Source organism: Nicrophorus vespilloides, unplaced genomic scaffold (assembly GCF_001412225.1).
Source record: "Nicrophorus vespilloides isolate i.1.1-1 unplaced genomic scaffold, Nicve_v1.0, whole genome shotgun sequence".
Taxonomy (NCBI): Eukaryota; Metazoa; Arthropoda; class Insecta; order Coleoptera; family Silphidae; genus Nicrophorus; species Nicrophorus vespilloides.
Genome location: NW_017096674.1, coordinates 20,357 through 47,138, shown reverse-complemented (window position 1 = coordinate 47,138; position 26,782 = coordinate 20,357). Strand labels below are relative to the sequence as shown.

Below are 26,782 nucleotides of genomic sequence, written 5' to 3'. Positions count from 1 at the left end.
AATTTGTACGAGAAATGATTGTAGTAAATTCATTACACATAATGTATAAAGTAGTAGAACTAAAACAAAAAACTTATTAATTAAATTAATAATTTTGCGAGATAGAGAGAAAATAAAAGGAAAAAAAAAACAAAAACATCTTAGAACCTAAATATGCACAGACGAAAATAATATTATAAACTTAATATATACAAGGGGGGTAGTTTTTTTGGGGAGTTGAGGGGGTGGGTGGATACAGTATCGCTGAGAGATATTTATTTCTTGCACATGGGCCAGATTGGAAGTAATAAAAAAAAATAAACAAAAGCCTAAAGGGCTCAAAGTCAGGGCCTCCCATGAAACTCTACACGTCTACCTACAGCATGCTTGGATTTGAAGATCCAATTACATTGAATTTGCGCCCAGTGCATTTTTGTCTGTTCTATATATTATATACATATATATATATATAATTAGAACTTTAATCAGAAGAGCAAATCTCCTGTTGTTTAAATACATGTTTTTTTTTGTTATATTAGTTCGTATGATATATAATAAATAAATAAGATATAGTTTTCTTAAAGAGAGGAAATCTTTCCAAACGTTACTTGAGAAAACCTGAATACGAGCGGGTTGATTATTACGTCCCTTTAGCACAGGAGAAACGAAGTGGAAAGATGGGGGGAGAATGAAAATAACACTTATTTTGTTGTGTCGGTGCTGTTGTTTTGTGTGTAACAGTTGGTATGATCAAAGAAACATCCTCAATTGATGATGACCACGTCGGCGTTGCTCTTGATCTCGGTGGGCTCTTTCTTGTTGAGTTTATGCCAGGTGTCGCCGAGGGCTTTGGCGAAGTGATCGTCGACGGAGAGGCTCGCATTGTCCATCATCTCTATGACCTTCTGCTGTGCTACTGGCGCCGATGCGCTCAGCACAGTCGGCAACTCCTTAGGAACGTTGTTATTTGAAAATACTGTGTTGTAGTCCTTTCCCAGGGATCTCCGAAAATGCTCATCAATTATTGGGTCGCACATCGAAATTCCTATAATAATAATAATAAGAAAAAAAACAATAATTAGATTCGAAAAGTAAAAAAATATAAATAACTATTTATCCCATGTTTAAGAGCAACTATTCAAGTATTCCGACATTTCATTGGAGATTGATTACCGACATGTGTTTCCAATTAATCTTACTTTATTACCTAAATATTTACTAAGAACATTCTTGTAACATGTAACATTCTTCTACTTAACTCATTAACTATACGTACTTTACTCAAAATAAATTTAACCAATTATCACATATTACTCCACTTAATGATTTCTTCATTAACAATTTTAAATTGATGCAGCAAATAACAATCATTCTCAAATATTCTTATAAAGCAATCAACAACAATAAAATGTTTACCAACACTTTATTCTTTGATTGATTGTCGACAGTTGTTTCCAATTAATCTTACTTTATTACCTAAATATTTACTAAGAACATTCTTGTAACATGTAACATTATTCTACTAAACTCATTAACTATACGTACTTTACCCAAAATAAATTTAACGAATTATCATTACACATAACTTCACTTAATTAATTCTTCATTGACTATTTTAAATTGCTCTTATAAAACAATCAACAATAAAATGTTTACCAACACTTTATTCTTTGATTGATTATCGACAGATGTTTCCAATTAATCTTACTTTATAGCCTAAATATTTATCAAAAACAAAAACATTCAAAAACTCGATGATTTCTCCATTAACAAAATTGATATTAAAATCGTTAAATTTCAAGAAATAAAAATCACTTTCAATTCGTAGTCTAAGCGTGGCGCTGAAAATTTACGAGCGCACTAAAAGAGCGTCGAAATTAATGGGTCCCCGAGGATCGCTTAATTTAAGAAAATCTAAATCTCAATCAATAGAAAACAACGAACTTTACGACTCAGATGGACATATTAATAATAATAATGTCGAAGCTCATTTTCGTGCTGCTTTTTAATGTGCCCACATATTTACGAACTTCTTTTTTTCTTCGTCTTCGTTTTCTTCTTCCTACGGCCATAAAAGCCGAACATCTGCTACTGCGCACGCAAAAATGTTTATTGTCGCATGTTTTGTAAACATTTGAGCCAACGCACCATAACAAAATAAAAAGAGAATGAGAAAGAAGAGAATTTACAGCCGTCGTCCCCTCAAAACTGGATTACTCAATAACACTGATGTTACGAGACCAGACTAAGTAAACTTACTTAATTATATCCATTCTCGTATTATAAGATTTACTTCTAAAACCACGAAGACTTAACGACTTCTTTTCATTGCATTTTCATAATGATTATTCATTAAATTTTGACTAGTAAATCTATTCGTTTGGTGAATAGAAATGATATTAAAGATTGCAATGAGTTTCAAATTTTTAAAATGTTATGGTTTTCCAATATTGAAATCTTAAAGGAATGTATTGGAAACAAGTTGATCGTACCTGAGGGCAATTCGTCCCTGGCGTTGGGACCATTTGAACTGATTGCAGGTCTGTAGCTGGATCGGAAGCTGGGATCGCTTATGGCCTGAGAATAAGTGGGAGGAAGACCCCTCTGTTTGACGGACATGTCCAGGGGGGCGTCGGCGGCCGTCGTCCTCGCACCGTTGCTGCTGTTACCATTTCCGTTTCCATTCTGACCGGAAGCCGGTGCTGCGGTGCCGTTCTCGCTCGGCATGACCAGCCTATCGCCGACGACCAACAGCACTTCCGGCATCCTCGGATCCGATTTCCTCAAGTACTCCGGACGCGTTCTCCGGTCTTTCTTCCATTTCGTTGTGGGTAACTGCTTAGCCGCCGCCTGCTTCGACTCCGCTGATTCCGCTGAAGCAAAAAGGAAGAAAGAAAAAAGTTAGTTAAAATCTGTAGCGCACATGTTTCCAATCCATATACATATCTTGTGTATGTGTCTGTATTTATTTTCTCGTATTGTTCGGCACGCGCGAAAATAGACCTTTACGGATTCTTCGGATTCTTTTCGAATTCCGGACATCACACTTGTTGTTGTCACAGCCGTTTGCCAAACGTTCGCGCGCGCGGCTCGTGAAAGGAGGAGACGCGCGTTTTTAGCGAAACATTTTTAGACTCCCTATCGTTCCTTCTGATCCGACCCAGTGGACAATAGTATAAACTTATATTTAGCCCTCCCAAACAGATTAAAACGAACACTTAAGTTCGGTGCGTTTTGCGGCGGTGGCATTCTCGGACCCGGATCCGAGGAACGCCGCCGAAATCCGGGTTCAAGAACACCGATTTATTGTTATCGCCGTTTCGATATTAATAATAGTTTCTACCACATTTCCTAATCACCATTATCGCAGTATTTCTTTTCTTCTTTTCTTCTTTATTTAGCTCAAAAGGAAATGCGCGGTTTCGCCTGCTCGAACGGAAACTTCGTCCAGATAACGCAATGTTGTTTACTTGTCAACAATTGCACGCAGCGAATGGATTATTTTCAGCAAACTCTCGTTATTTTAAGAGTCGAGTTAACATTTAACCCGAGGTTTCTAGAGATCGTAACCTGCAGCTAAACAATAACTCATTCAGCAATTTGCTCATCGAATCAGTATGCGTTTCTTAAACCAATTACGTTCAAAAATCACCTTTGAAGGCAAGATCGAGCACAAAAATGACGCAATTATGATAGCTCTTATTCCATTTTTAATATGTTGCAATAACATTGAACTACATTTGCATTCAACTACCTTTAGATCACAACTATTTATATTCATTTGATGTCATAGAAATCCCTTAAAGCAAATTCAAATTAGGATATCATTTTAAGAAATTCCAAATTTCAACACAGTAAACTATTTTGATTACTACTTAACCACGCATACTAATTAGATAATCAATTTACATATCACAAACAAAATTATGGCCTTTCCAGTGAGTAAATAACTTGTAAAAACATGAAAATTATTTCACATTTACAAAATTACTTTTAAGTATTACAAAGTAAATATTTGCTGAAACGTGTTTCAATAGCAGAGTAAAACAGCGTAAAACAGATGAAGAATGTTGATGATTAATGAATACAACTAGCTTACAAAGGATTGTTTCTATTGGGTAATCGATGCGTGCAACAGCGTATTTTTCTTAATTAACCGAAGTAAATCCATAACAGAATTATCCTGTTCTTTCTTCTTCTTCTATGTATGCACGTTCATTGAGATTACAGAAGTTTTGTAACACCAGAATCGATCCGGAACGCATCGAATCCAATTAGAGGAGAATTGAAATGTTTTTGCTTCTTTTTTTTACTCCATCCATTTGTTGACGTTCTCGTCAACTGCAAAAAAAAAACGCGGCGAAGGAAGAACAAAGTTAATTACGTTTTATGGGAATAGTTGCGTTTTCAGTTAATACCAAGAGAAGAATGATGACGATTTCTCACCATCTTGGGATAAGATGGAAATCTTGCGTTGTGCACGTGGACTAGATTTATTAATTGGAGTATTAAACATTTTATTGTTATTGCCATGGTCATGGAATGGACTAAATTGTTCGTAGCGCATGGACGTTGTTGACCCGTCAAGGCCACCATCAAACCGCGACGCAATCCGAAGAATTCCTTTGGAACGACGTGGAGGTGGACGAGAAGAACGAGATGAAGAAGAGGAGAGAAAAGAAGGAAAAAGCGCGCACACGAAATCGCGCACTTGTTTATATGTATATGCAGTTTTTTGTACCTTTCCACGGCTGCCAGAATCTTTGCTTCCGGTTCTTCGCCTTCCGGATCTGCTGCTCGATGCTATCCCTCACCAAAAGCAGCTCCTTCACGTACAGCGGTAAATCCATCACTCGTTCTATTTTGTTGTTGTTGTTGTTCTTGTTGGAGGGTTTGGTGGGCGGTGGTGATTCGGTATTTCGCACTTTTTAATCACTTCCGAAGGGCGCGCCGATAACAGATAACAATTGTCACTTGCTCACCGACAGTTTCTCGCCTCAGATTGACTTTTTGTTTGTTCTCTGGCCGTGTGAAAGACCTATTTTTACGCGAGTCCCATTGTTATTCCTCATGGACCTTGGACGAGAATAGTAAAGCCGGGAACTTCATTCATAAGAATCTCAGGTAGAAAAGCAGGTATCCGTAATTGCCTTTCCGAGGAGGCCTCGGCTTCTATCCGACCACTTCTTAAGGCCCAAAGTGCCTTGGCCGAGCTTACTTTTCAGCTCTTTTTTTCTTCTTCTTTGTTTTTACCTTCGTCCCTCTACTCCACTCCACTTCACCTCCCTCTCACTCTCTCTTTTATCCGACAAACCACTAATTTAATTCCAACTTCAATTAAAAACCAACACCCTACACACACATTTATAAATATATATATATACACACACATATGCATTTATAGATGCGTGTGTTTACATTTAAATATATTCAAGAATTTCGGCCTCATCCTTCTTCTTCTTCTCTTCCTTCAACTCCTCGAGCACCAACACCTCCTTCCTTTCATCGCCAACTACAAGGAATTGCTTTTTACGTCGAGCCCAATTAGCGCAATACGAAAACTGTTCTCTATGCAATTTCCACTTAATAAGAATCTTCTCCGTATTCAGTTCTCGTTTCCACCTTCCTCTTAGTTTTTTTTTTGTTTGTTTTGTTTTCCTTATTTCTTTCAACAAGCATTGCCATTATCTAAGCAGAATTATCTGCGACGACGCGTTTCGCCATCCATCGTGAATTCTCAATAAATCTGTATCACAGTTTCACCAGAAAACTTCATTGCGAAAATAAAAAAACGTTGAGAAAAGCATCCTCATCATCAACAACATCCACAGTCTAGATTTTACTTTTTACTTTTCAGCGACGAAGATGCATTATTCTTCACGCTTACTTAAACTTCTTGCAGGTCATCGATTTTAAAACAAACTCTGTTGCAAAAGCTAATTGCCAGAAAGTAAACAATATACAGTTTGTTTTTAATACATTAATTCTAAATAAAACATGAAGCAATAATATTAATTTATAACCAAATAGATTCGAAGATGAGACTTATTTTTCAAAGAAGTGTTGATTTATAAATTAGGAAACGTGAAGAAATCGAAAGTGCGTGAGCGATAGAAACATTCCCAAGGTAGATACTTTAAAATTTAAGTTAATTGCTGTAAAGAAAAAATAATCCAATGCAGGATAAACCGACTCATTGTAAAGCTATATATCATGTAGTTTAGGTAATTGAACGTTCAGAGATTGTACGTAGACTTCTTTATATATATATATTTTTTTCTCTCAAATATTTATTACCTGAAGGACGTCTGTAAATTTAGAAACCGTTTGGCGTCCTCCAACTTTGAGGTGGAACAAATACCCACCAAACACGCAAAATGCTATTATACATATCCACTGCGAGCATCGCGAAAAACAGTACAAACGTTTAATTGTTCCCTCGGCTTGCCAAAAACTTGTCCTGGCCTCATTCTACAATTTTTTTTCTCTACTTTGCTGCATATTTCTCCTACGACCAGGGATTCCTTTCCACACACACACACGCATGCAGACACAACAACAAAAAAAAATAAATAGTAATAAAAGGGAATAGAAATAGTTATTGAGGTATTTGAGAAACGTGATCGCTCGAAAATAAAAACGTGTTCTTTCTCGGGCGATTGAAAGACGGACGGGCACGTTAGCCTGCAGCCGTTTCGAAGTGATTACACTGTTAAAAAGAGATATTTAACGAGGCTTCGAAGATGATCGTAATCAAGTATAATGAAGAACTGATATGCTAATTAACCTTAAGCTTATTAGTTTTGTTTTTAATGGTAACTTGCAGAACGAGCTTGACGTTGTTAAAAAGTGTCTGAAATAGCAGTAAAAAAAATAATCATTTGCTTGAAATACAATGAAAACGTGCAATGACCTTACAAGATGTTCCATTATTTAAGAATGTGCTGTATTGCATTGAGAACTTTGCCTATTTTGCGCGATTCAGTTGCGGTGATCAGAATTAGTTGCATTCATAGGAAAGTCATCAACGCTTTGAACGAAACGCTGTATTTTCTAAACAAATTCAGAATTCCTGCTCGTCTGTTAATTAATATGCGCGTCTGTCGATACCGTCGTCCGAGTTGGAAAGTAGTTTGAATAACAAAAAAAAAAACAACAAATCTGAAAAACCATTAAAAGAAAGATCATATTTCGTCGATCGCATTCCTTTTCATTCCACCTCGAATTATTTATTTTAAAACTATGAAATGTGAATGAAACGTGTTTAAAGGATGAACAAATATAGATGTAATTGGTGAAAATATAAGATATAATCTGCGTATAAGGAAATTGCATCGCGGCGGCGTGACATTACCGTGTGTGAGAAAATTCAAAGGATCGTGATGTATGTAAAGTGATCTCATTATGTAATGAAAAGTGCACGAAACTGAGAGATACAAAACGGGAAATTCATGTACCGAGCGTAATTAGTTCTCGGCGGGGAAGATCATTACGTTGTATGACAAATCAGAAAATCGCACAGCTTCATCTCCTCAGGATCCGATGGGAATCTCGTGATCGCGATAGCGAAGAGAATATTTTCGGAAAAAGCTTTTTGGTAGGTTGGTCGGAATGTGGATGGTTGTGTTGGGCAATTGCATGAACATACTATTATTAAGAAATAAAAAAATCATTGGCGGATCGGCCAAAACAACAAGACAATTTATCTGTCGCGAGGAGGTGGAGAGTACCGACACCGATATAGAAGCGCATGGAGGAAGAGGGGAAGAGTTTGATGATGATGATGATGATCAAGATGTGTGTGGACGTTGAAAATGCCGATTCCGCACAATGGTTATTTCTGTCAACGTGCGTTTAGTCCGGTTGTAGTGTGTAAGTGTATAGAGGAGATATTTGAAGTAGTACAACCGCATGCCATTGATCGGCATTCTTATTTCACACCGACACATCTGTTTCCAGTGAGCGTACGGATGGTTGGTTGGTTGGCTTTGGGTTTGTCTCGACTTGGCATTGCTTGGTTCTCTTCGGGAGAGCACAGATCCGGATGATGTTGATGATGATGACGAGAAGGAGAAGGTAGTGGTGAAGGTGGAGGAGGAGGAGGAGGAGGAGAAGAGGAAGACGGCGAGCGAAGGCGACTCTGGCCCATACTGAAACGGTCACTAAAAGGCAACTTTCCAAAAACGCATTCCAGAACGAAAACCTCCCAAGAATTTTGACTGTTTGACCGAACACAACAACCACGCACACAATAAAAGAAAAGAAGAAGAAGAAAAAAAGAAGAGAATATAAGTAACAAAAGTGATGCGCGGACCCTGACACAATAATGCTGCTTCTGGTCCAGAAATTTCTCGGAATCGCTGATGGATAATTACGTGGCCAACATTTTCAACCGTTTTCCAGAATTATTCATATTCATCCTCCTGCTGCTTTTCAGGAATACGAAAGAAACTCTCCGCATCTTAAACTAATATTGTTTCCACGTACTTCACATTGAATTACATTAGTTTCATTTAATTGACATTCCTTAAAACTTACAAATGATAATGTTAAAATATTCATTTAATTATTTTTATAATAGAATATTTTAAGTTTCTTATTAAAATCCATTAAATATATATTTCAATAAACATTATAATATAATGTAAACATTTCATTTGACGTTGAAAATTAGTTTTTTTTTTTTGGAAATTTGCATAAACAATTAAAATTTTAAATTCTCCAATTCACTTTTGTTAACAAAAGTAGACTTATCTATTATTGTTTTTTTGTTAATTTCATATTGTTTTTATCTTAATTATAGAAAAATGAATGGTATTTAAATGCACGTTCATAATCAAAACAAAGTAATTAAGATATTTGTTTAATTGCGTCTTCAATGATAAACATTTGATTTGACGTTCAAACGAAATGTTTATATTGCAATTTAAACAAAACAATTGTCGGATTCTTTCAACTAAAAAAAGAAAAAAATGCAAATTGAATGATATTTAAACTAAAAGATCAGACGGTTCGCGCGCTATTTGTTTTGTATAAATTTTGAAACATGTCCAAGCGTCTGGGAGCCAAGACAAACAGGTTGATGGTCGTCAATCAGAGAAATTGTCTGCGAACTGGAATTCAGTTAAAAGATGAAAAAAAAAAAATTATATATATATTCAAATCGATTCGTTGCTTAAAACGGTGCGGATATTTTTCTCGTCGGCCTATGCCTTTCATCAAGTTCATTAAAGGAATCCGATGGAAGTGGAGGAGGTGGAGGCACGGACACAATTCTCAAGGTGAGATTGTGCGAAATCTTTCCTGTTTAGAGCACCGACGCGATGCGAAATTCCTCAAATATTTGAACAGATTTAAAGCAAAGTGGATATCCTACAACAGACTTTCTTTGTCCAATTTTATTGGAAAGTTCGCATACCGACACCTCTTCCTTCGCGCGTTTCGATTGTCCATTCCAGCGCCGTGTCTTTCCATCGAGCTTTAATTGTTACTACCAATAACTTTGATTTGATAGGAACGAAAGAGAGAGAGAGATGCGTCTGCCTGTGGGTGGGACAGGCTTGGAAAAAATTACGCGCCGCGAGTTATTCGAATGGAATGCGATAATGCGGCGCGAGAACAAACAAACAAATTTATTATTTCGACGAAAGCGGGCGGACCTCTACCAAAAAAAAAAAATTAACAAAACAACAAGAGAGAATAAATGAAGGGCGTTGTTTGATCGAGTGGTAATAATGAATCGCACCGAATTAGGTTTGAAGAACAAAACTGCGTTTGTTCTTTGATCTTCACACGGGAAATACGCATGAAAATCAAAAGGAACACGACACATGGGAAACAACAGCAAGAGAAGAATAAAATTTGAAGAAGAAAAAAATCGTGCACGTGGGAATTGTAGTTTTAAACTCACGGTACAAATGATATCGTTCACCTCTTGTATTTCTTTAATATGAAGACAACGAACAAGATTTGGGAAAACCTTCTGGGGTCAGGAATACATAACAGTTGTTCCGCAATTTACGAAATATGTTTACCATCCCGCATACCACACGTTCGCCAGCTGATAAGTCGGCTGTTATCAACGAAATAATTGTATATACGACATCATCATCGTATATCCAAATGCGGACAAATAGATACATAAATGCACGCACGCATATGTCGTGTCGTGTCGTGCGAGGAGCCGCTCATGCATTATTTAATAACACCGAGGCGATTATTGTTATTACCCGAAATGGAAATAAGTCGAACAGGAAACAGGAAATACCGCCGGGTCGGGAGAAGAATCCGAAGTCGCCACACGAAATGTTAATTGTCCAATAAATGTAATGCGTCTTTAATGCTCGACGGAGCTCTTCGGATTACTAATTAATTACGTAAATACAGTGCGTTTCCTCTCCAAGCCCACCTCATTTACATGATCATAAGGTTCCACTGAAAACAACAAACACACTCGATTCAAACGCTGAATTCAACAGCATTAACTAATTAACAACTAATCCATTAAATATACGTATTCAAGCTACAAAACTAATTATAAGAATTATCCCAATAAATCTGATTTTTTGAACTTACTTGCATTAATTTATAAGAATTTGTATTTATCTATTATAATGAAATTGTTTAATATTTCCTGTGGATATTTCCAAACAAAGCAATTATACTTTTAGATCAATTCATTGCACCAAACCGACATTATCGCTGTTCAAGAATTATCCCATTAAATCTGTACGTTTTATTTCGCAATCGGTTATAAAATCGGTTAATATTTCCTGTTGAAGAAAAAAAACGATAATTCCAAACAAATCAATTATTTTTTAGATTAATAATTGAATCGATCCAATCCACCAAACATCATTAAATTTCTGTTTTCAATTTACAAAACTCTAATCGTAAAATAATATGTATTTATAGAGCAATTAATCAATGAAATTAATACTTCTTTCGTCGTTAAATGATAATTATATACATTTTTTTGTTAAAATATTTGTTTAATTAGAATTTTAAATAAGTTTTTCGTTGGTAAATATTGCATTAATAATAAAATTGTATTTGTGCGAATGTTAAATAAACTATGCAAAGTAGATACGAGAGATACGCTTAGAATAAGAACAAGCAGCAACAACAATATCCAGGAACTTTCATCTGAAGATGTTGTGCTACAAACGTACCGAAATCTTAGGATCTACGATCACCGTAGCCATCTCGTCTCCTCTCTTCCGGTACGATTTAATTACGTTCGTTCCTTTCCCCTTTCTGGATGGACGTGCATTGTCTGAACTGCATCAATTAAATGTTATGAGCCGACTAATGGGGTCCCAACTGTGAGAGCATCCGCTCGTCGAGTCCACGGGACCCCCCTTTGGGGGAAGAGTGCGAGTGAGAGAAGACGGACAAACTATGTACAATCAGTTCCAATGAGACAAAAATACTCTCAATCTCAATTAAATGATTAATTAACGTCCACCTCTTCCTCATCCTCTTAGTTTTGAATAAAAACATAAAGCACGTAAACAACAAATATTTGTATGAAAGAGTTAAGAGTATTTTAGTTTAAACAACTCCAATGAAAACTCGATTTCACTAAATAATTAACATCCATCTCTTTCACATATTTAAGAACAAAACCATAAACCACATAAACAAAATGTGTCAACATATGTATGAACAATTGTAACATCAATCAGGTCAAAAGAAAAATGTTGAATCCCAATTAAACGCTTAATTAATTTCCATCATTTCCTCATCCTCATAGTTAAGAATAATTCTATAAAGCACGTAAACATCAACATCGATATTTGTATGAAAGGGTTAAGAGAATTTTAGATAAAAAAAGACAACTCCAATTAGGTCCAATGAAAAATACTCAATCCTAATTAAATGCTTAATTAATGTCCATCTCTACCTCATCCTCTCAGCTAAGAACAAAACCATAAAGTACAGCAACAACTAAATTTTGAAATAACTGCATGAAAATTTTAAGGCAATTTTAGCTAAAAACTTAATTTCATTGAATAATTAATTAACATCAATTTAATTCACATATTTAAGAACGAAACCATAAAGTACATAAACAACAACCATACGAAAATGTTTCTACATATATATGAAAACTTTATGATAATTGTAACTAAAATGCAACATCAGTCAGGTCAAATGAAAAATATTGTATCCCAATTAAACGCTTAATTAATTTCCATCATTTCCTCATCCTCATAGTTAAGAATAATTCTATAAAGCACGTAAACATCAACATCGATATTTGTGTGAAAGGTTTAAGAGAATTTTAGATAAAAAAACACAACTCCAATTAGGTCCAATGAAAAATACTCAATCCTAATTAAATGCTTAATTAATGTCCATCTCTACCTCATCCTCTTAGCTAAGAACAAAACCATAAAGCACAGCAACAACAAAATTTTGAAACAACTGCATGAAAAATTTAAGGCAATTTTAGCTAAAAACTTAATTTCATTCACATATTTAAGAACGAAACCATAAAGTACATAAACACCAACCATAAGAAAAGGTTTCTACATATGTATGAAAACTTAATGATAATTGTAACTAAAATTCAACATCAATCAGGTCAAATGAAAAATATTGAATCCCAATTAAACGCTTAATTAATTTCCATCCTCATAGTTAAGAAGAAACCCATAAAGCACGTAAACAACAGTAAGACATTTAAAAAGTACTTTAGTTGAAGTTGTTTGAATCGATGGGTTATATTTAATGAAAGTTAAGGAATTTACTTGATCAGAAGAGGAAAGGATAACAGATCATTGGACTCACGAATCAGTTGTTACATTGCGATCGCGTTGCGTCATTTGGATTTCGTTTCCCCTTTTTTTTGTATATACATATATTATTTTTTTCTCTCTTTTGAAGTAAAAACCTCCTAGTCCAAATGATTTACAATAAAAACGTTCCGAATTCCAGAAATGTTTACATGTTAATGTATTCACGGGGCCCACGGACGCCGGTGTCGAGATACGGACAAAACGAGGTTTTTTTTTTCTTGTTTGTTTTTGAGTATAGTGTGTGTATGTGTATTTTGATGTTTTTACCTGTTGCTGATGTCGGCGACGTACTGCTGAGGGCCATCGTCTTCTTCTGATGCTTCTGCTGATGCTGTGTCTCCTGGACCATGGTGGCCGCTCTCGACAGCACCTCCAATGGTGACTCGCCTCCCTCCATGTCCTGGAATGGAATGCGGGGTTATCACTCACAGCTTCTGACTAACTCTCATCCACACACAAATGCATACACTTGCAGCACATACAAATACATATAAATACGTGTGTGTGAGCGTGTGTGTCTGTCCTCTCTGTGATAAAAGGCGACCTCATTCAAAACGTGAGCCGCTCATTTAAAAACAGAAAATGCATTCACGACACTCTTTAAACTACTCCACATTCCAAATCGAATCTTTATTATTGATTGGGCACCGGCAAAAAGGATTCTTCATCTAATTATCTACGTGTTGTTCCACCTGTGATCCCCACACACACACATCACGGCACACCTCTGCATCCATTTAAAACGCGCGAGATAGTAACGAGCTGTTAAAGTCGTCTCCACCATTATAACATTTCACAATAAAATAGAATTACTTTTATCTTTGTTAATATTACTTTTCGATACTTTTCTAATAAAAGTAAGAACATTTTCAGTATCGCACTTGAATTCTACTTTGATTGATTTAAACTATAATATTATAATAATATTTAAATTGAAAGCGTTTAAAGTAATTTAAAACTTTTATTTTATATTGTGTTGAGTGTTATTTTCACTGCTCGACCTAATCTAGTCGCATATACTTAAGCAGCGTTGATAACGGTTCACAAAAGTCGAAGGATTTTAGCTCAATATTATTAGTTTTAGTATAAACGAGCACGAAAAATGGTATTTGCTCAATTCGCTTTCGATACGCCCCGATAAGTCGAAAATTATGCTTTATCTTCTGTTTACTGAATACCTTGATATAAAAAGTAAATAGTTGTACTCGTCTATTGCATCTTTGATTAAACACGAGTGTTACGTAACTGTTGCTTTTAGACTGTGAAATAAACGTATTTTTAAAGAATTATACATTTTTTCAAAATACTGAAAGCTACAAAGTTTTCTATCAAACGTATTTGATTATTGTTTTATTGATGGAGCAATTTCGTGCTGAGGCAATTTTAAACAAATTAGCTAATTAGCATTCATGTAGGTTACGAAAATTAAACTCTCGAAGTAATTGTTACCATGTACTGTGCGGTCTGCGACAAAATCGCGATCGGAATTAACAATTAAATCGCTTAATGAAGACATACTTCCACTTCGGTTTGGACGACGGATCGAGGCCTTTGCCTTTTTAACGACACACCGCTTTACACATGCAAGTCATATCGCGTGTGCTTTCCTACCTCCTGCTCTTCGTACAACCGCGTCCGCCCGAATATGCATGCACATTCGATAACAACAAAGAAAGAAAGATTGAAACAAAACGAAGAGGACATTATTACAAATGAAAGCAATTATGATGTTATGTGTTCAATTTCGAAATCGGAAATCGGTCATATCTGGAGCAAACTTGCATACACGTACGCTTCGCAATGGCACTCGAAGAAGGAAAGCGATTAAAATGTCTCGGCCCGACACCACTTTGGCATAAAACGACGATGCGGATCTCCTCTCTCGCCGAAGAGATTTATAGCCCAATGAAATGGCAGGAGGATAAGAAGAATCAAAATGGAAATTCGTAGCAATTCGATCTCACGACAATTAATTTCCCAGGCCACGTTCCGTTTTTATTCAATCCCGTATACGCCGTTTATTTCCGTCTTCTTCGCCGTTTTCACGTACCATTTGGTTTATGTGTGTGCACAGCCTTCGCGCGGATGTTCTTCTCTAGGCCGAGGAGAGGTTCTTGTAAATAGGTAACTGCTACCATCATGAGTTATGCATGGTGGTTGAGCTATCGCCACTATCCGTTTTTTTTTTCCACTCTTTTGTCCCTCTTTGTGCGACCGGGGCAGGTGGTGGGTTATTTATTTATTTTGTTATGTGCATACGTTCGTGCTCGTTTCTTTTTTGAAGAGCCATCAAAAACCACCTGCTGTTCGGGACGGAATTAAAAATTGGACACGTGCTTATTTCGTACGCACCGCAATTTGCGAAAAGGACGCGGAATTCGTTTTGTACAACATTTATTCTTTTGCTTCTTCCTCCTTCTATTTACCTCGCGCTACACGTGTCATGTGTGGATGCATTTATTGCATATGCAACGTACAACTGCATATGTACGTACACGAATAATGAATGCATTCACGTGAACTGACGTCGTCCTGAGGAGCTGAGTGTTCCATATCAGTTCACGAAAGTTATAATGTGTGCAGCACATGAGACGAAATATGATGTTTATACACATTAGCCTTCTTCCTCTCTTGGTAATGTTCTCGCATGCCACGGTTGGAAGAGGAAAAAAATTGAGGAGACGTAGGGGAGACGCAGCAGCAGCAGTCATGCTTGATGGACAACCCCTCCCTGCCAACCATTTCAAAAGGACAACTTCATTTTTACAGATTATGTTCACTAATACCTAGAAAACGCATTCTTTCTTTGAAAAAGAATGAAAAGAAACGAGTCTTAATTATAGAAAAAAATACTTGTCAAAATGACATCAACCCCAAATTCCACTTATACCTAGTTAATTAATTAAACAATAACTTAACTTAAACAACTATGTACTAATCGCACATCGTAATAAAGAAATTAATACCAAACAGATGACTTCACTTCATTTCACGAGCTGATAAATGCAAATCCTTCCTGGAATCTATTAATGTACAAATGCACATTGCGTGAATCAGTCTAATACCAGTAGCTGCATAAACAACAATTTTGTTAAATTAAAAAAAAAAACTTGTTAGCTCCAGCCTAATTCTAGTCGTGTCCAGCTTTAATTAAAACGATTACCATCATTTTACCTTTTCGGATGATTTGACGTTACCCGACTTTAACTGCTTAATTACTACCTTAAAAGGTAAACCTGACCTGAGGACCACGGTAGTCTGACAACCATTATTTACCCATTATTTTTATATATATATAATTGAAGGTTTTTAAGATCGATTGACAACATTTTTCTTATTTATTCTTGCTTGTCAAAATTCAAAGACACTAATAAAGACACATTGTCAATCTTCCGTCGTAACACAAAAAAAATTCAAATTGTTTGAGAAATATTGAATGAAATAACTTTTATGTTAATTCCAAAGTCACGCAATTGAAGGCTTTGCTGCAACAGCTCTTACTATGTAATTAATGTACACACACACACGCTGTAGTAGTGTGTATAAATATAAAAGATTATCTAACATTGACAATTAAGAATATGGTTAAAAGGGATTTAGTAAATATAACGATTATATGGATGATTGGGTCTGTAGCCGAAATGTCTATTAAAATGTTTAAGCAAGTTCTGCTATTTACTTGCTAAATGAAAGTAAATATGTACACAGTTTATGGTCACCAAACCAAAGCAGGTACTCAAAGGACAAATTGTATTCGATGTAATGGGAATACGCAACAAGCGATATAAATTCTGAAACTGCGTAATAAACTTTGTGTATAACTGCAGATATTTATGTATTTTCTTGCATCCATAGTCGAAGCCAGAGATATTCTCCTTAAAGAAGATAAGCGGAAGTCTTTTTGCCTAAATATAGAAACATACCCCTACATTAAGTCCAGATGCTACTTCCACTGAATTCTACAGTCTTTTTTTTTCACTTTTTATAACGTACTTCTATGTATTTTGTATACATTCACCATGCGACTAAAAGTATTAACTTTTATTAAATATTAATTATTTCTTTACAAATATGTAACATTTACATTATAAATAAATTGGAATACAATATTCTAATTATGTAAGAAACTATACATTTTCCGAAAATTGATAAGAGTTGTCAATAGCGTTTGAGACTTTCGTTACCATTCCTACTGTTTACGCAATTATTTGCCATTATGGGTCGGTTTCTGTCAGCAATTAGAGTAATTGCACAACGTTATTGATAGTTTCAGCAATTAGATGAGCGCGACAAAACAACACACATACAAAAAAAACATTCCATAGCAACCGAAAACGGGGAGGCGATGATCAATGGAAAAGGTCTTGTTTAGAATATCCATTAGTAGACGCATGAAAATATTCGCAACATTTGATTTTTCCGAATACCGGTGTCAAGGCCGCTTTCTGCAAGTAGCAATAATTTTATGAGAGCACGCAATTTTCCGATCGAGCGGATAAATCATAATAAAATATGAATGAATGAATGAATAAAAGAGCAGCCCTCTGGAACTAATTACAATAAGTTCAATTGCGAGGTGAAATTCCGCAAAAACAATGCGATTCAAATGAGAGAAAAAAAATAAAATAAACAAAGTGAATATAATTAAATGAATTGACGACGCGTGGAAAATCAGAAAATCAATACGTTCATTTATATATAAATATGCATATTAAACTTATGTTGTTGTTTTTTTCTTTCGGTTCGAGCCATTGCGCAAAACTTGTTTAAATCGTGAAATTGAAATTCGTTTAAAAGAATCCGCGGAATGTGACCTCAATTGTTTTCTTTCTTGTCCCCTGGTTTTTTGTTTTCTGTTGCCTGACGTTGTGTGTCTGCGTTTAAAATTAAAAGTTTATGAAATAAATATTTTCTGCTTGTTGTTGTTGTTGTTTGTTTTCGGGACAAGACTATTTTTTTTGTTTGTCTTGTGAAAAAGGATCATGTTTGTGCTTGGAAAAGTTGTTTATTGAATTGACCGGTGGTCGGTGGTTGTTTTATTTTTGTTTTCAGCCACCCCGAAAATCGATGCAGAGGGAGATCACGTGGTGGAGCAACCCCCTCGGTGTACGGTGTTGTCCATGGCACTCACCCCAAATTCCTTCTGCACCAAGACACGGAGTTGCTAACACTGCCACCGAATATCCAATGCGGGAACGGAACTATTCAAATTGTTTGACACTATTTTGTGCACCGACGAGTACAATTGTGCGAAGAATTTGACATTTCGGTCAAACCTGCGATTGTGGTATTCGAAGAATCCGAAGTATTTACTTTGAAACCCCTGCTGGAAAACGCGCCAACTAAACGACCAGGTTCACACGACACCAGTTCTCTAAGCGTGAGGATGACCGATGACACAGGACGACGTTCCAGACAATGCGGACGATGGGGACGCAATGCGCGGAACACGCTCGAAATACCTGGAAACTATCGACGGTTTCGTCGGATTCCAATTGGAAAATGCCGAATTTAGGACAGTAGCGAGTTGTGCGTGTTGATTGCGGCTTCGACGCGGATTCGTCGGCTCCGATCGACGCCCGTTCGCTCCGCCTCGGAGGCCGCCTCTTCGGAAAGCAGTTTCGAGCGCAAACGGGATTTCAGCCGGCTCGATTTCTATTCATTTATTGAGCGCAAACATCCGATACCAAACTTTTATTCCTTCAGACCATCACGCAGACGCCATCCGATCCCGCACTATTTCCCATTCAAAAATACGATCCTTATCACCTACATACCAGCAATACCTCCAACGAATATCGTACTAAGTTGTACAACTGTCTTTCCCATCCACAAATTCTTCTAAACATATCCACCTATCTCCGTCAATAACTGCAACTCCTTAATCTAATAGTTTCAAGCAAATTTCACAGCAAAACCTGAAAGCAATTCATACAATTAAACATAATAATATTAACGATATTATACTGACACATTCCAAAGGATATAGGTGTAAGATATGTCACATAATCACACTTCCTTAATGCTTTATTATGGACTAAACAAAACTTGATCTTACATAAATAAATCGCTAAGCCTTAAAAAATATGAGAATATTAATTACCGACATAATAGAGGTAGTAATTAAAGCAGATTTTTTTTTGAAATATTTTAAGCATGTGATTTACACTCTTAACTTTATTCCGAATCAGACATATCCATGATGGTCTGCAAAGAAAATTACGTATTACAAAAAATAATTCGATTACTTAAATTTAAGATCTGAGTTACGTTATCCTTCAGTGTGTACATCTCGGTCAGACCGGTCATATCTTCGAGCACCTGAGAGGAGTTAAACACGTTCAGCAGGAACTCGAAACCTTTGGTACGGTATGCCTCGACGATGCTGTCGGAACACGCAATGCATTGGTTATACTTTTCTGTAGCTGGGAGAACCTGAGTGAACGTGGAAAGGAATCCTCTTAACGAATGCGGCAATACCCCCAAAATGCAATCCTCTACAGCAGAATCTTCACAGATTTCCGCCGACTTCTGCATCTTATAGTAAGCCGGGGCAAAGCCTCTGCAAAGAAAGATTTAAAAACGTGTCCAAAATTGTTATAGATATTAACCCCAATTTATGTTGCAATATTGATATAGCGAGTTCGACTACTAAAGCTCCAGCAATTTGACTTATGCCAGGTCTGGTGACTGTGCATTGCTGATCTAAGCTCCTATCTTTCAGAGACTGAAATTGAAAAGTATTAACATTAAATTGTTAATTTTATCGTCAAGACTTTACATTTCCCGGTGCTGTTATATCGTTGCAAAAGTAACAACCTAAATTGTTGCCTTTGATCATTTTGAATCCTTTGACGTTGTTAGAGCAATTTTGCGTTTCTCCGCGTACGCCGTGTCTCATAACTAGGTACGTATCGAAACCCAAAGCTGCGTTCAAAACCAATTTCCCGTAGACCAATCCAAGTAACGTAGGCAACCATCTGGATTCTCTAGAATCCATCAGAAGGAACACCACATCAGACTCGACGATCAGATCACGCAACTTGTCGACGGTTTCTTTCGTATGTTCTAAGGTGCTTTCGCCGACCGGGTGACCGGGCATGGGAATCGTCAAGTTGTACCCTTCGCTCTCCTAAGAATCGATCAATCAGTAATTATCGAACAACAATGGGGAAACCATCATCACTCACAACTCCTGGAAAAATCTTCTTCAGATTATCAGCGGCGGCTTGAGCTTTCGGCTTGCCTGCTACGCAGTCTTCGTACGTGAACAGACTCTGCCTGACGGGATTCGAATATGAAACAGTCGAGTTATCCACGAACTTGATCTGCCTCACGCCCCAACCCTACAAACAAAATAACCACATTTAATAACTCTTCCCACAATAAATAAATATGTGTTAACACGTACCAAAAGAACTCTGGCCACGGAGCATCCCAAAGTCCCTGACCCAAGCAAAAGGCATTTAGCGTTTTTGATCTTCTCCAAATCGATGTCAGGCAGTAAACGCCACTTCATCAATTTTAAATTCAAATCTACCGCAGTTTCAGCCAAACTGAAACATCGTTCGATTATAACTAATTGTAGAATAAAAACAAATAAATTACCATTGAGGATCTATGGAACTTTTCAGATTGACCATTCTTGGACCCATTTTTCCTCTTTCGTTGCGTTCCCAGCCAATCCAAGCCTCAGGTTTGCCGAATTCTTCCGGTAAACTAGCACGAATCAACAAACTCTTCAGCAACGATATTTTACCATTTTCGCGGCTTACACGAAACGAAAGAAAATCTACTTGTTTTCCTCGAAGTTTATCACTAAATCAAACATATGTCATTAACAAATTAACCAATTCGTATGTAAAGAAACTTACCAATAATACATTAAAAATAACATAAAGTTCTTTAAAACCCATCCAGAGTATTTAGGATCAAAGCACGCGTCAGAAAACGCCATGTAATATTGATCCAAAGTATCCTTCAAATCAACAACTGCTTCCAAATGCTTCATCTCAAAATGTTCCTTGTGGACTAGGAAAAAATGCTTCTGATCTTCACATAAATTTGAGTAATTTACATATAACTGGTCCATCTGTGAATAATCCAAATAAACAATCAAAACTAACGTAAATTGTACAATTAATTTACCTGATCATTATTGAATTTTCCACTTATATCTTCAATAACATTCAGTTTCAGATTAACATTGGAAGGTGCAGGAAACCCAAACCAATAATAATAGTTGTACTTTTTGAGATCCTAGAATGTAATATAATGCAATTAGATTATTGTTAAATAATAAATTTAACACTTACAGCAAATGAAAGGACAACAAAAGAATTCAAAAGACCTGGGCTTTTCAGACACTTCCCATTAATAATGTTCTCCCAAATCTCATCTCCAGAAGCCTTAATTAAACCCATTTTATCACAATCTTTAAAGTTCTCAATGGTATTCTTATTGAACAGTTTGCCAGCAACTGCTAATTGCCCCTTCAAATCAGCACCTTTACTAAAAAAAAGAGAAACAAAAAAAAGTTAGGATTATTATAACAATATTGTATATAGTTGATAGTCCAATTATTATGTTTTTAGTGATTGTTATTTTGTGTTGCTTACATATTGAAAGAAGTACTGTCCACTTCAATAAAAGGTGAAAGTTGAGACTCGATATATGAATAGTAACCCCATATGGAGCGACCCTTCTCTTCCAGCTTATCAACATCTAATTTGATTTCAGTGTATTTATTCCAAAAGCTATGATTAATGCAGGAACTGAAAGGCACAAACTGCAACAATTGAGATTGCTCCATTTTGAATATAAGTAACGAATAACTGCAAATAATTTCACGCCAAAGTATCTAATTTAAGCAAATTTTTTTTTAAATATATACAATATCTTGTTAATCTTTTGACGACTTTAAAATAAATATTACTACTTCATTTCTATGCTATTATAACCGCAACAACTTCATTTGACAGATTTGTTGTTTGTTGGAAGGCAACCTAACGTACAATCACTCAAACTATTAAATAATTAATGTGATATTATTGCCGTATTTTTGCTATTTTCATCTGTTGTTGGTTTAAAGGTGGGTTTATAGAATATCTAATGTTTATTATCATTAATTTGCGTATTCTTATAGGTGTTTGTTGACAGTGGTCGTCAGCTGACAGGGGAAAATATAACCTAAATGTTTTGACAAAACGGAAAGAATGTCAATGTTTCGGACTTTCAGTAGGAATTTTCCCTACCTGAGGCAACAGTTCGCTGCGCTGCTTGGAAATACTAGTACAGCGGTGAAGTTCATCTGTGCAGTAGTACTAATAAGTTACTGTTTTTCATTTTCTGATGGAGCCATCAATATACTCTCTGTCACACCTGGACTTCTTATGCCCCCATCTTTCTGGCTGTGGACAGCGTTCACGTTCTGTTTTCTAGAGGTCCATTTCTGGGAGGTGCTAGTGGACATTGTGACTGTGGGACTCTGCGGGAAGTTAATTGAACCATTATGGGGGCAACAAGAGATGCTGACATTCTTTGCTGTGGTCAACTTGGGTGTAGCTGTTATAAGCACTACATTCTACCTGTTATTATATATGTGCACATTTAACACTGATCTACTATTCACAGTACATATTCATGGATTAGCAGGCTATATTGCTGGTGTTTCAGTGGCTGTTAAGCAGATCATGCCAGACCTTGTCTTGATCAAAACACCAATGGGAAAATTAAGCAATAGGGATGTTCCCTTGATGGTATTCTTTCTGACACTTGTTGTTTGGTTGATTGGTTTGTTGGAGGGTACCTATCCTACAATGTTCTTGAGTGGATTGTTGGTCAGCTGGGTGTACCTGAGGTTCTATCAGAGGCACAGCAATGGCAGCAGAGGAGACATGGCTGACTATTTTACATTTGCAAGCTTCTTTCCAAACGTCATCCAACCACCTATAGCGCTTGTCAGTAATACAATACATGGAGCATTAGTTAAAGTAGGTATTTGTAGGAAAGTTGTGAGGAGGTTTGACATTTCCAATCCAACTGGTGTCACCATATCAGTGCCAGGAGCTGATCAACATGATATGGAGAGGAGAAGGTAATATCGAAAATTAAACGTCTCCAACATTTATATTATATAAAATTACAACTATTTATTCCAGACAAATTGCTCTCAAAGCCTTAAGTGATAGACTATCAAAGTCGCACCATCAAGACAAACAACCACTACTTCCAAAGACAAATAATCCGAAGATCGGCAGATCCACGCAATCATCGTCAATTCCTTCAACGAGCGGAGTCCAGGTTCATCCAAGCAACCCGGTCATAAGTCCAACGATTACGCCGAAAACGTAATCTCCGCTACTAGCCGTAATTGCTACTAGCTATTATAACTACATCTAATAACTCTAACTTATATAAAATAATTACATTTGAAATATTTAGAATTTTAATAATAATGTTACTTTATTTTGTAATGAATATGTTTAAATGAAGAAAAACGATGATAAAAAAAAAAACGGAAAAATTAACTGAATAAACATTTAGTTTCTATAATAACTTTTCTATTTAATTGCCCCATCTTGTCTAGCTTAATAGAAATTATCTTTGATGATGTAACATGTTTTTTGTTAATATCAAATATTTACACAGCGATAAAAATAATTTAAAACTGAAATTGTAAAAAGTTAAGCAAATAAAATGGTGGGTCTCATCTGAAGTATTGGTTGTTCGTCCATTGCGGGGGATGGGCGTTTGTGTAATCGTATTGGTTCTGTCTGCTTTGACCTTGAACGTTCTGCGATGCATACTGCGGGTTTCCAGCTGCACCATTGTATGCTGGATAACTCTGCGCTGGGCTGTAAGCAGGTGGAGCTGCATAATACTGTGTCTGCTGAGGTGGCGGTATGTGCATAGGTGGCAGTGCCGCCTGGTTGTAGTTAGAGGCTTGCTGGTATTGGTTGTAATAGCCTTGTGGTTGAGTGTCATGCACTATGGGGGCGGTATCCTGGATGGGCACGGTGATCAGATTGGTCCGCACGCCGCTTGAACCTATCGCGTTCTGCCTTTGCCTAACGTTGCTGGGTATAGAAATTGGACCTCTAGGATCACCAGCTTTCGATCTGGCAGGTTGCCTTTCGGGTTCCTGCGTTTCCATAGGCTGCACCGCTGCCGATACGTGCCTATGATTAATGTGCGCTTGCAAATCCCTCTGAGACAGGTACGTCCTGCGACAACCATTCGAACCGTACCGTGACCCTCCATGAGTACACATGAAAACTGTACCTAAACCAGTTTGCTCCACTCTGGATACTTTATCGGAACATCTTGGACACTGCTTCTGTTCCTTTTTACCACATTCCAAACAGAACACATGTTTGCATGGAATCTAAAAAAGATAAACAAAATAAATTTAAATGTATAAGCTTAAGTTTGATCATTACCATTCTGCCATAAATCAAAATTGGTTTTGAGCATTTATCACAGCAATGTATCATGGGATTGAGGACCTTCTCCCCAATGAGATTCACTTTGTGGCTCCAATCTAAGCGCAGCATTGGTTCAGGTGGACCTCTGTTGATTGTTGTGAAAGTGGGTGCCTCAAGTTGAGAAATATCAGCTTCCAAATCAACTGAGTGGAAAAACAAAACATATCAATGTACATATGACATATCTTTGACTTAAGCCTACTCACTTTTTGGCACAGTATTCTCATTGTTTTCTACCTCTTGCTGTGGAGGCTGAGGCGCCTCCTCAGCGCTCTCCTGACTTGGCAAATCAACTTCTTCGTCACTTTCAATCACCTTTATAGCCTTTTTACCTCTACCTCTGCCTCGACCCCGTCCTCTTCCACGGCCTCTGCCACCTCTACCCCTGCCTCTACCTCTTTTAGGAGCATCATCCATATCCAACAGATTACTAATTAAAAGCAGCTATCAATAAATTTCAATAAACTCTAATAATGATACAACCAGATACAACACCAACACTTTGATAGGTTATGTTTATAATACTTGTTGACATATAAGAATCAATTAATTGGAGGAAATATCACAAAAAAATTAACTAAATTTATTGATTATAATAAATTATTAATTAGCAATAGTAAAGGTAATTTAGGAATTGCTGAAATAACATCAAATAAGATCAATTTCAGTGTTGGTAGTCTTGATTATAAAAAAAATATGTTGGCAGTCATGTAGTCAAAAAATCAAATCAATTTTTTCTTCAGTTTGTTTGAATTTCATGCAGAAAGTCAGTTGGGACGAGTGACCGTTGATTGTTTGGTTGTTTGTTTTTTTTTTTTGAAATTTTGATGAAGAAACATTGAATGTTAATGTTAAGTATTCGATATGGAAGGACGAAAATTTAACAATGCTACGTCAAAAACCCTCATCACAAACATGCAGGAGAAGTTAAAGGCATCTTCGGAGAGTCCCTTCAGGATGAGATACAGCTTTCAAACGCCTCCGTCGAAGCTCGCCAGCAAAGTTAGGAACCCGTTCGAGCCGATGATGCAGGAACGATTGCACACGCATTTTATGAGGTGAGTATAGTATTAAATTATTCCACTATAGTTTATTATATATTAAATATGTACGTGTGTTTGCAGTCCTTCTGTGTTCGCTAGACGTACGCCTAAGAATGAAGAGAAATTTAAATGGACAATTGATGAACTCTCTCATATGAAACCTGCAGATATTGATGAAGACGTTATTAATACACCTGAGCATGACGTGGCTTTAGACACTATTGCCCAATCACAAATTGACAAATTCTTCTCTATGAGGGAAATTGTGCCTAGTCCTTACACCCACATGATGAAGTATAGTCCTCTAATAAAAGAAAAGAAGAATATTGATTCCATATCTCCTCCAGAGAGATGTGAGAGTTCAGCTCAAACAGTATTAACATTACCTCCAGAATTGCCTAGAGATTTGGAGGAGGCTTTGCAGCCCTTTTGTACTTATACCCAGGACCAACAAGGCACTGACACTGCAATGAACACTTCATTATATAGAAATTTGTTTGATGCGCCAGATGATGATTGTGGTAGCGTTGAGAGTTCGCCAAATCAATCAATTGTTTTAGACCTACCGCCATCGAACTTTTCTCCAATCAGTGGTGGTGTTTTTGGAGGCAGAACTCTGCCCAACAAATCCCTGAACGACGAGCTGAAAGGCTGTGATTTATCCCCTATTAGTTTCAAGCAAGAGAACAAGTCTGCAGTCAGATTGAACTTCTCTGATCATCACATGAGCATTGATACCTCTTTCACAGTTCCTGATACCTCTGTATTACCTGATAGAAGTTTAGAGAGTGGTGAGTGATGAAATTAATTACAAATCTTCAATTTACTTTATTCAAATCTCTTGTTTTATTTACAGAAGATATTAAGCCTTTGGAACAGTTCAATGATTCAACAGTTGACTGGGACGCGGAGTACAAGAAGCTGGATGCATCGAGCTGCAGCGAAATGGACGTCTCCAATTCTAATACACCAAAGTCGAGGAAACTGGGTGGACAGGCCAAGAATCTCTCGGATAGTTTTAACAAAGGCAGCAACGAAAAGTCTGAAACAGTAGTCAACGAGGCTAAAGCAATAGTTACGAAAGTGATCCAGGATGTGACTGACGCCGGTTACCAAACGGGCTGCACTTTTTCCGATGAATCGAACGTGTGGAGCGTCTCCAACATCGTCGCCTCCACGCCTACAAAATTAAAGATTCTCAATATGTAGTGTGATTTCCTTATATTTATTATTGTATTTTGTATTTTAAATTAATTTTAATATCGAAACGCGATTTTATTCAAATTATTTCTTAAATCTCCGCCACAACGGATATGTAAGTGATATTATTTAATTGTTCGATTGAATACAGTTGTGTTGTATTATAAATTTTAGATTTTAAGAACTTTGAAAATTTGTGCAATCTCTTTCTTTTTTTCTTGTACTGATGAATTTTAGCACTGCCATAACGACGAAATAAAGTATTTTTTTT

At 36.6% G+C, this 26,782-nt stretch overlaps 5 protein-coding genes across 5 annotated transcripts; 2 read left to right on the top strand and 3 right to left on the bottom strand.

Moving 5' to 3' along the window:
- Nucleotides 1-92: 92 nt before the first annotated feature.
- LOC108557868 (transcription cofactor vestigial-like protein 4) lies at nt 93-18,267 on the bottom strand. The gene is made up of 4 exons (XM_017914559.1): nt 17,914-18,267; nt 13,050-13,182; nt 2,472-2,852; nt 93-1,024 (listed from the first exon to the last, which is right to left on the bottom strand). The coding sequence occupies exons 2-4, from the start codon at nt 13,177-13,179 to the stop codon at nt 744-746; spliced, it is 792 nt and encodes a 263-aa protein (XP_017770048.1). The 5' UTR covers nt 13,180-13,182; nt 17,914-18,267; the 3' UTR covers nt 93-743.
- Nucleotides 18,268-18,791: 524 nt separating this feature from the next.
- LOC108557866 (ubiquitin-like modifier-activating enzyme ATG7) lies at nt 18,792-21,687 on the bottom strand. The gene is made up of 11 exons (XM_017914557.1): nt 21,401-21,687; nt 21,098-21,293; nt 20,931-21,041; nt 20,657-20,874; nt 20,391-20,600; nt 20,194-20,338; nt 19,973-20,128; nt 19,564-19,914; nt 19,394-19,509; nt 19,053-19,344; nt 18,792-18,989 (listed from the first exon to the last, which is right to left on the bottom strand). The coding sequence occupies exons 1-11, from the start codon at nt 21,592-21,594 to the stop codon at nt 18,960-18,962; spliced, it is 2,019 nt and encodes a 672-aa protein (XP_017770046.1). The 5' UTR covers nt 21,595-21,687; the 3' UTR covers nt 18,792-18,959.
- An 89-nt stretch (nt 21,688-21,776) lies between these two features.
- On the top strand, nt 21,777-23,223 carry LOC108557867 (transmembrane protein 115). The gene is made up of 3 exons (XM_017914558.1): nt 21,777-21,873; nt 21,928-22,878; nt 22,943-23,223. The coding sequence occupies exons 2-3, from the start codon at nt 21,998-22,000 to the stop codon at nt 23,133-23,135; spliced, it is 1,074 nt and encodes a 357-aa protein (XP_017770047.1). The 5' UTR covers nt 21,777-21,873; nt 21,928-21,997; the 3' UTR covers nt 23,136-23,223.
- Nucleotides 23,224-23,429: 206 nt separating this feature from the next.
- Nucleotides 23,430-24,808, bottom strand: LOC108557864 (E3 ubiquitin-protein ligase Hakai). The gene is made up of 3 exons (XM_017914555.1): nt 24,475-24,808; nt 24,224-24,411; nt 23,430-24,168 (listed from the first exon to the last, which is right to left on the bottom strand). The coding sequence occupies exons 1-3, from the start codon at nt 24,683-24,685 to the stop codon at nt 23,491-23,493; spliced, it is 1,077 nt and encodes a 358-aa protein (XP_017770044.1). The 5' UTR covers nt 24,686-24,808; the 3' UTR covers nt 23,430-23,490.
- Nucleotides 24,809-25,000: 192 nt separating this feature from the next.
- Nucleotides 25,001-26,762, top strand: LOC108557865 (protein aurora borealis). The gene is made up of 3 exons (XM_017914556.1): nt 25,001-25,326; nt 25,393-26,102; nt 26,168-26,762. The coding sequence occupies exons 1-3, from the start codon at nt 25,133-25,135 to the stop codon at nt 26,518-26,520; spliced, it is 1,257 nt and encodes a 418-aa protein (XP_017770045.1). The 5' UTR covers nt 25,001-25,132; the 3' UTR covers nt 26,521-26,762.
- The last annotated feature ends 20 nt before the right edge of the window (nt 26,763-26,782 follow it).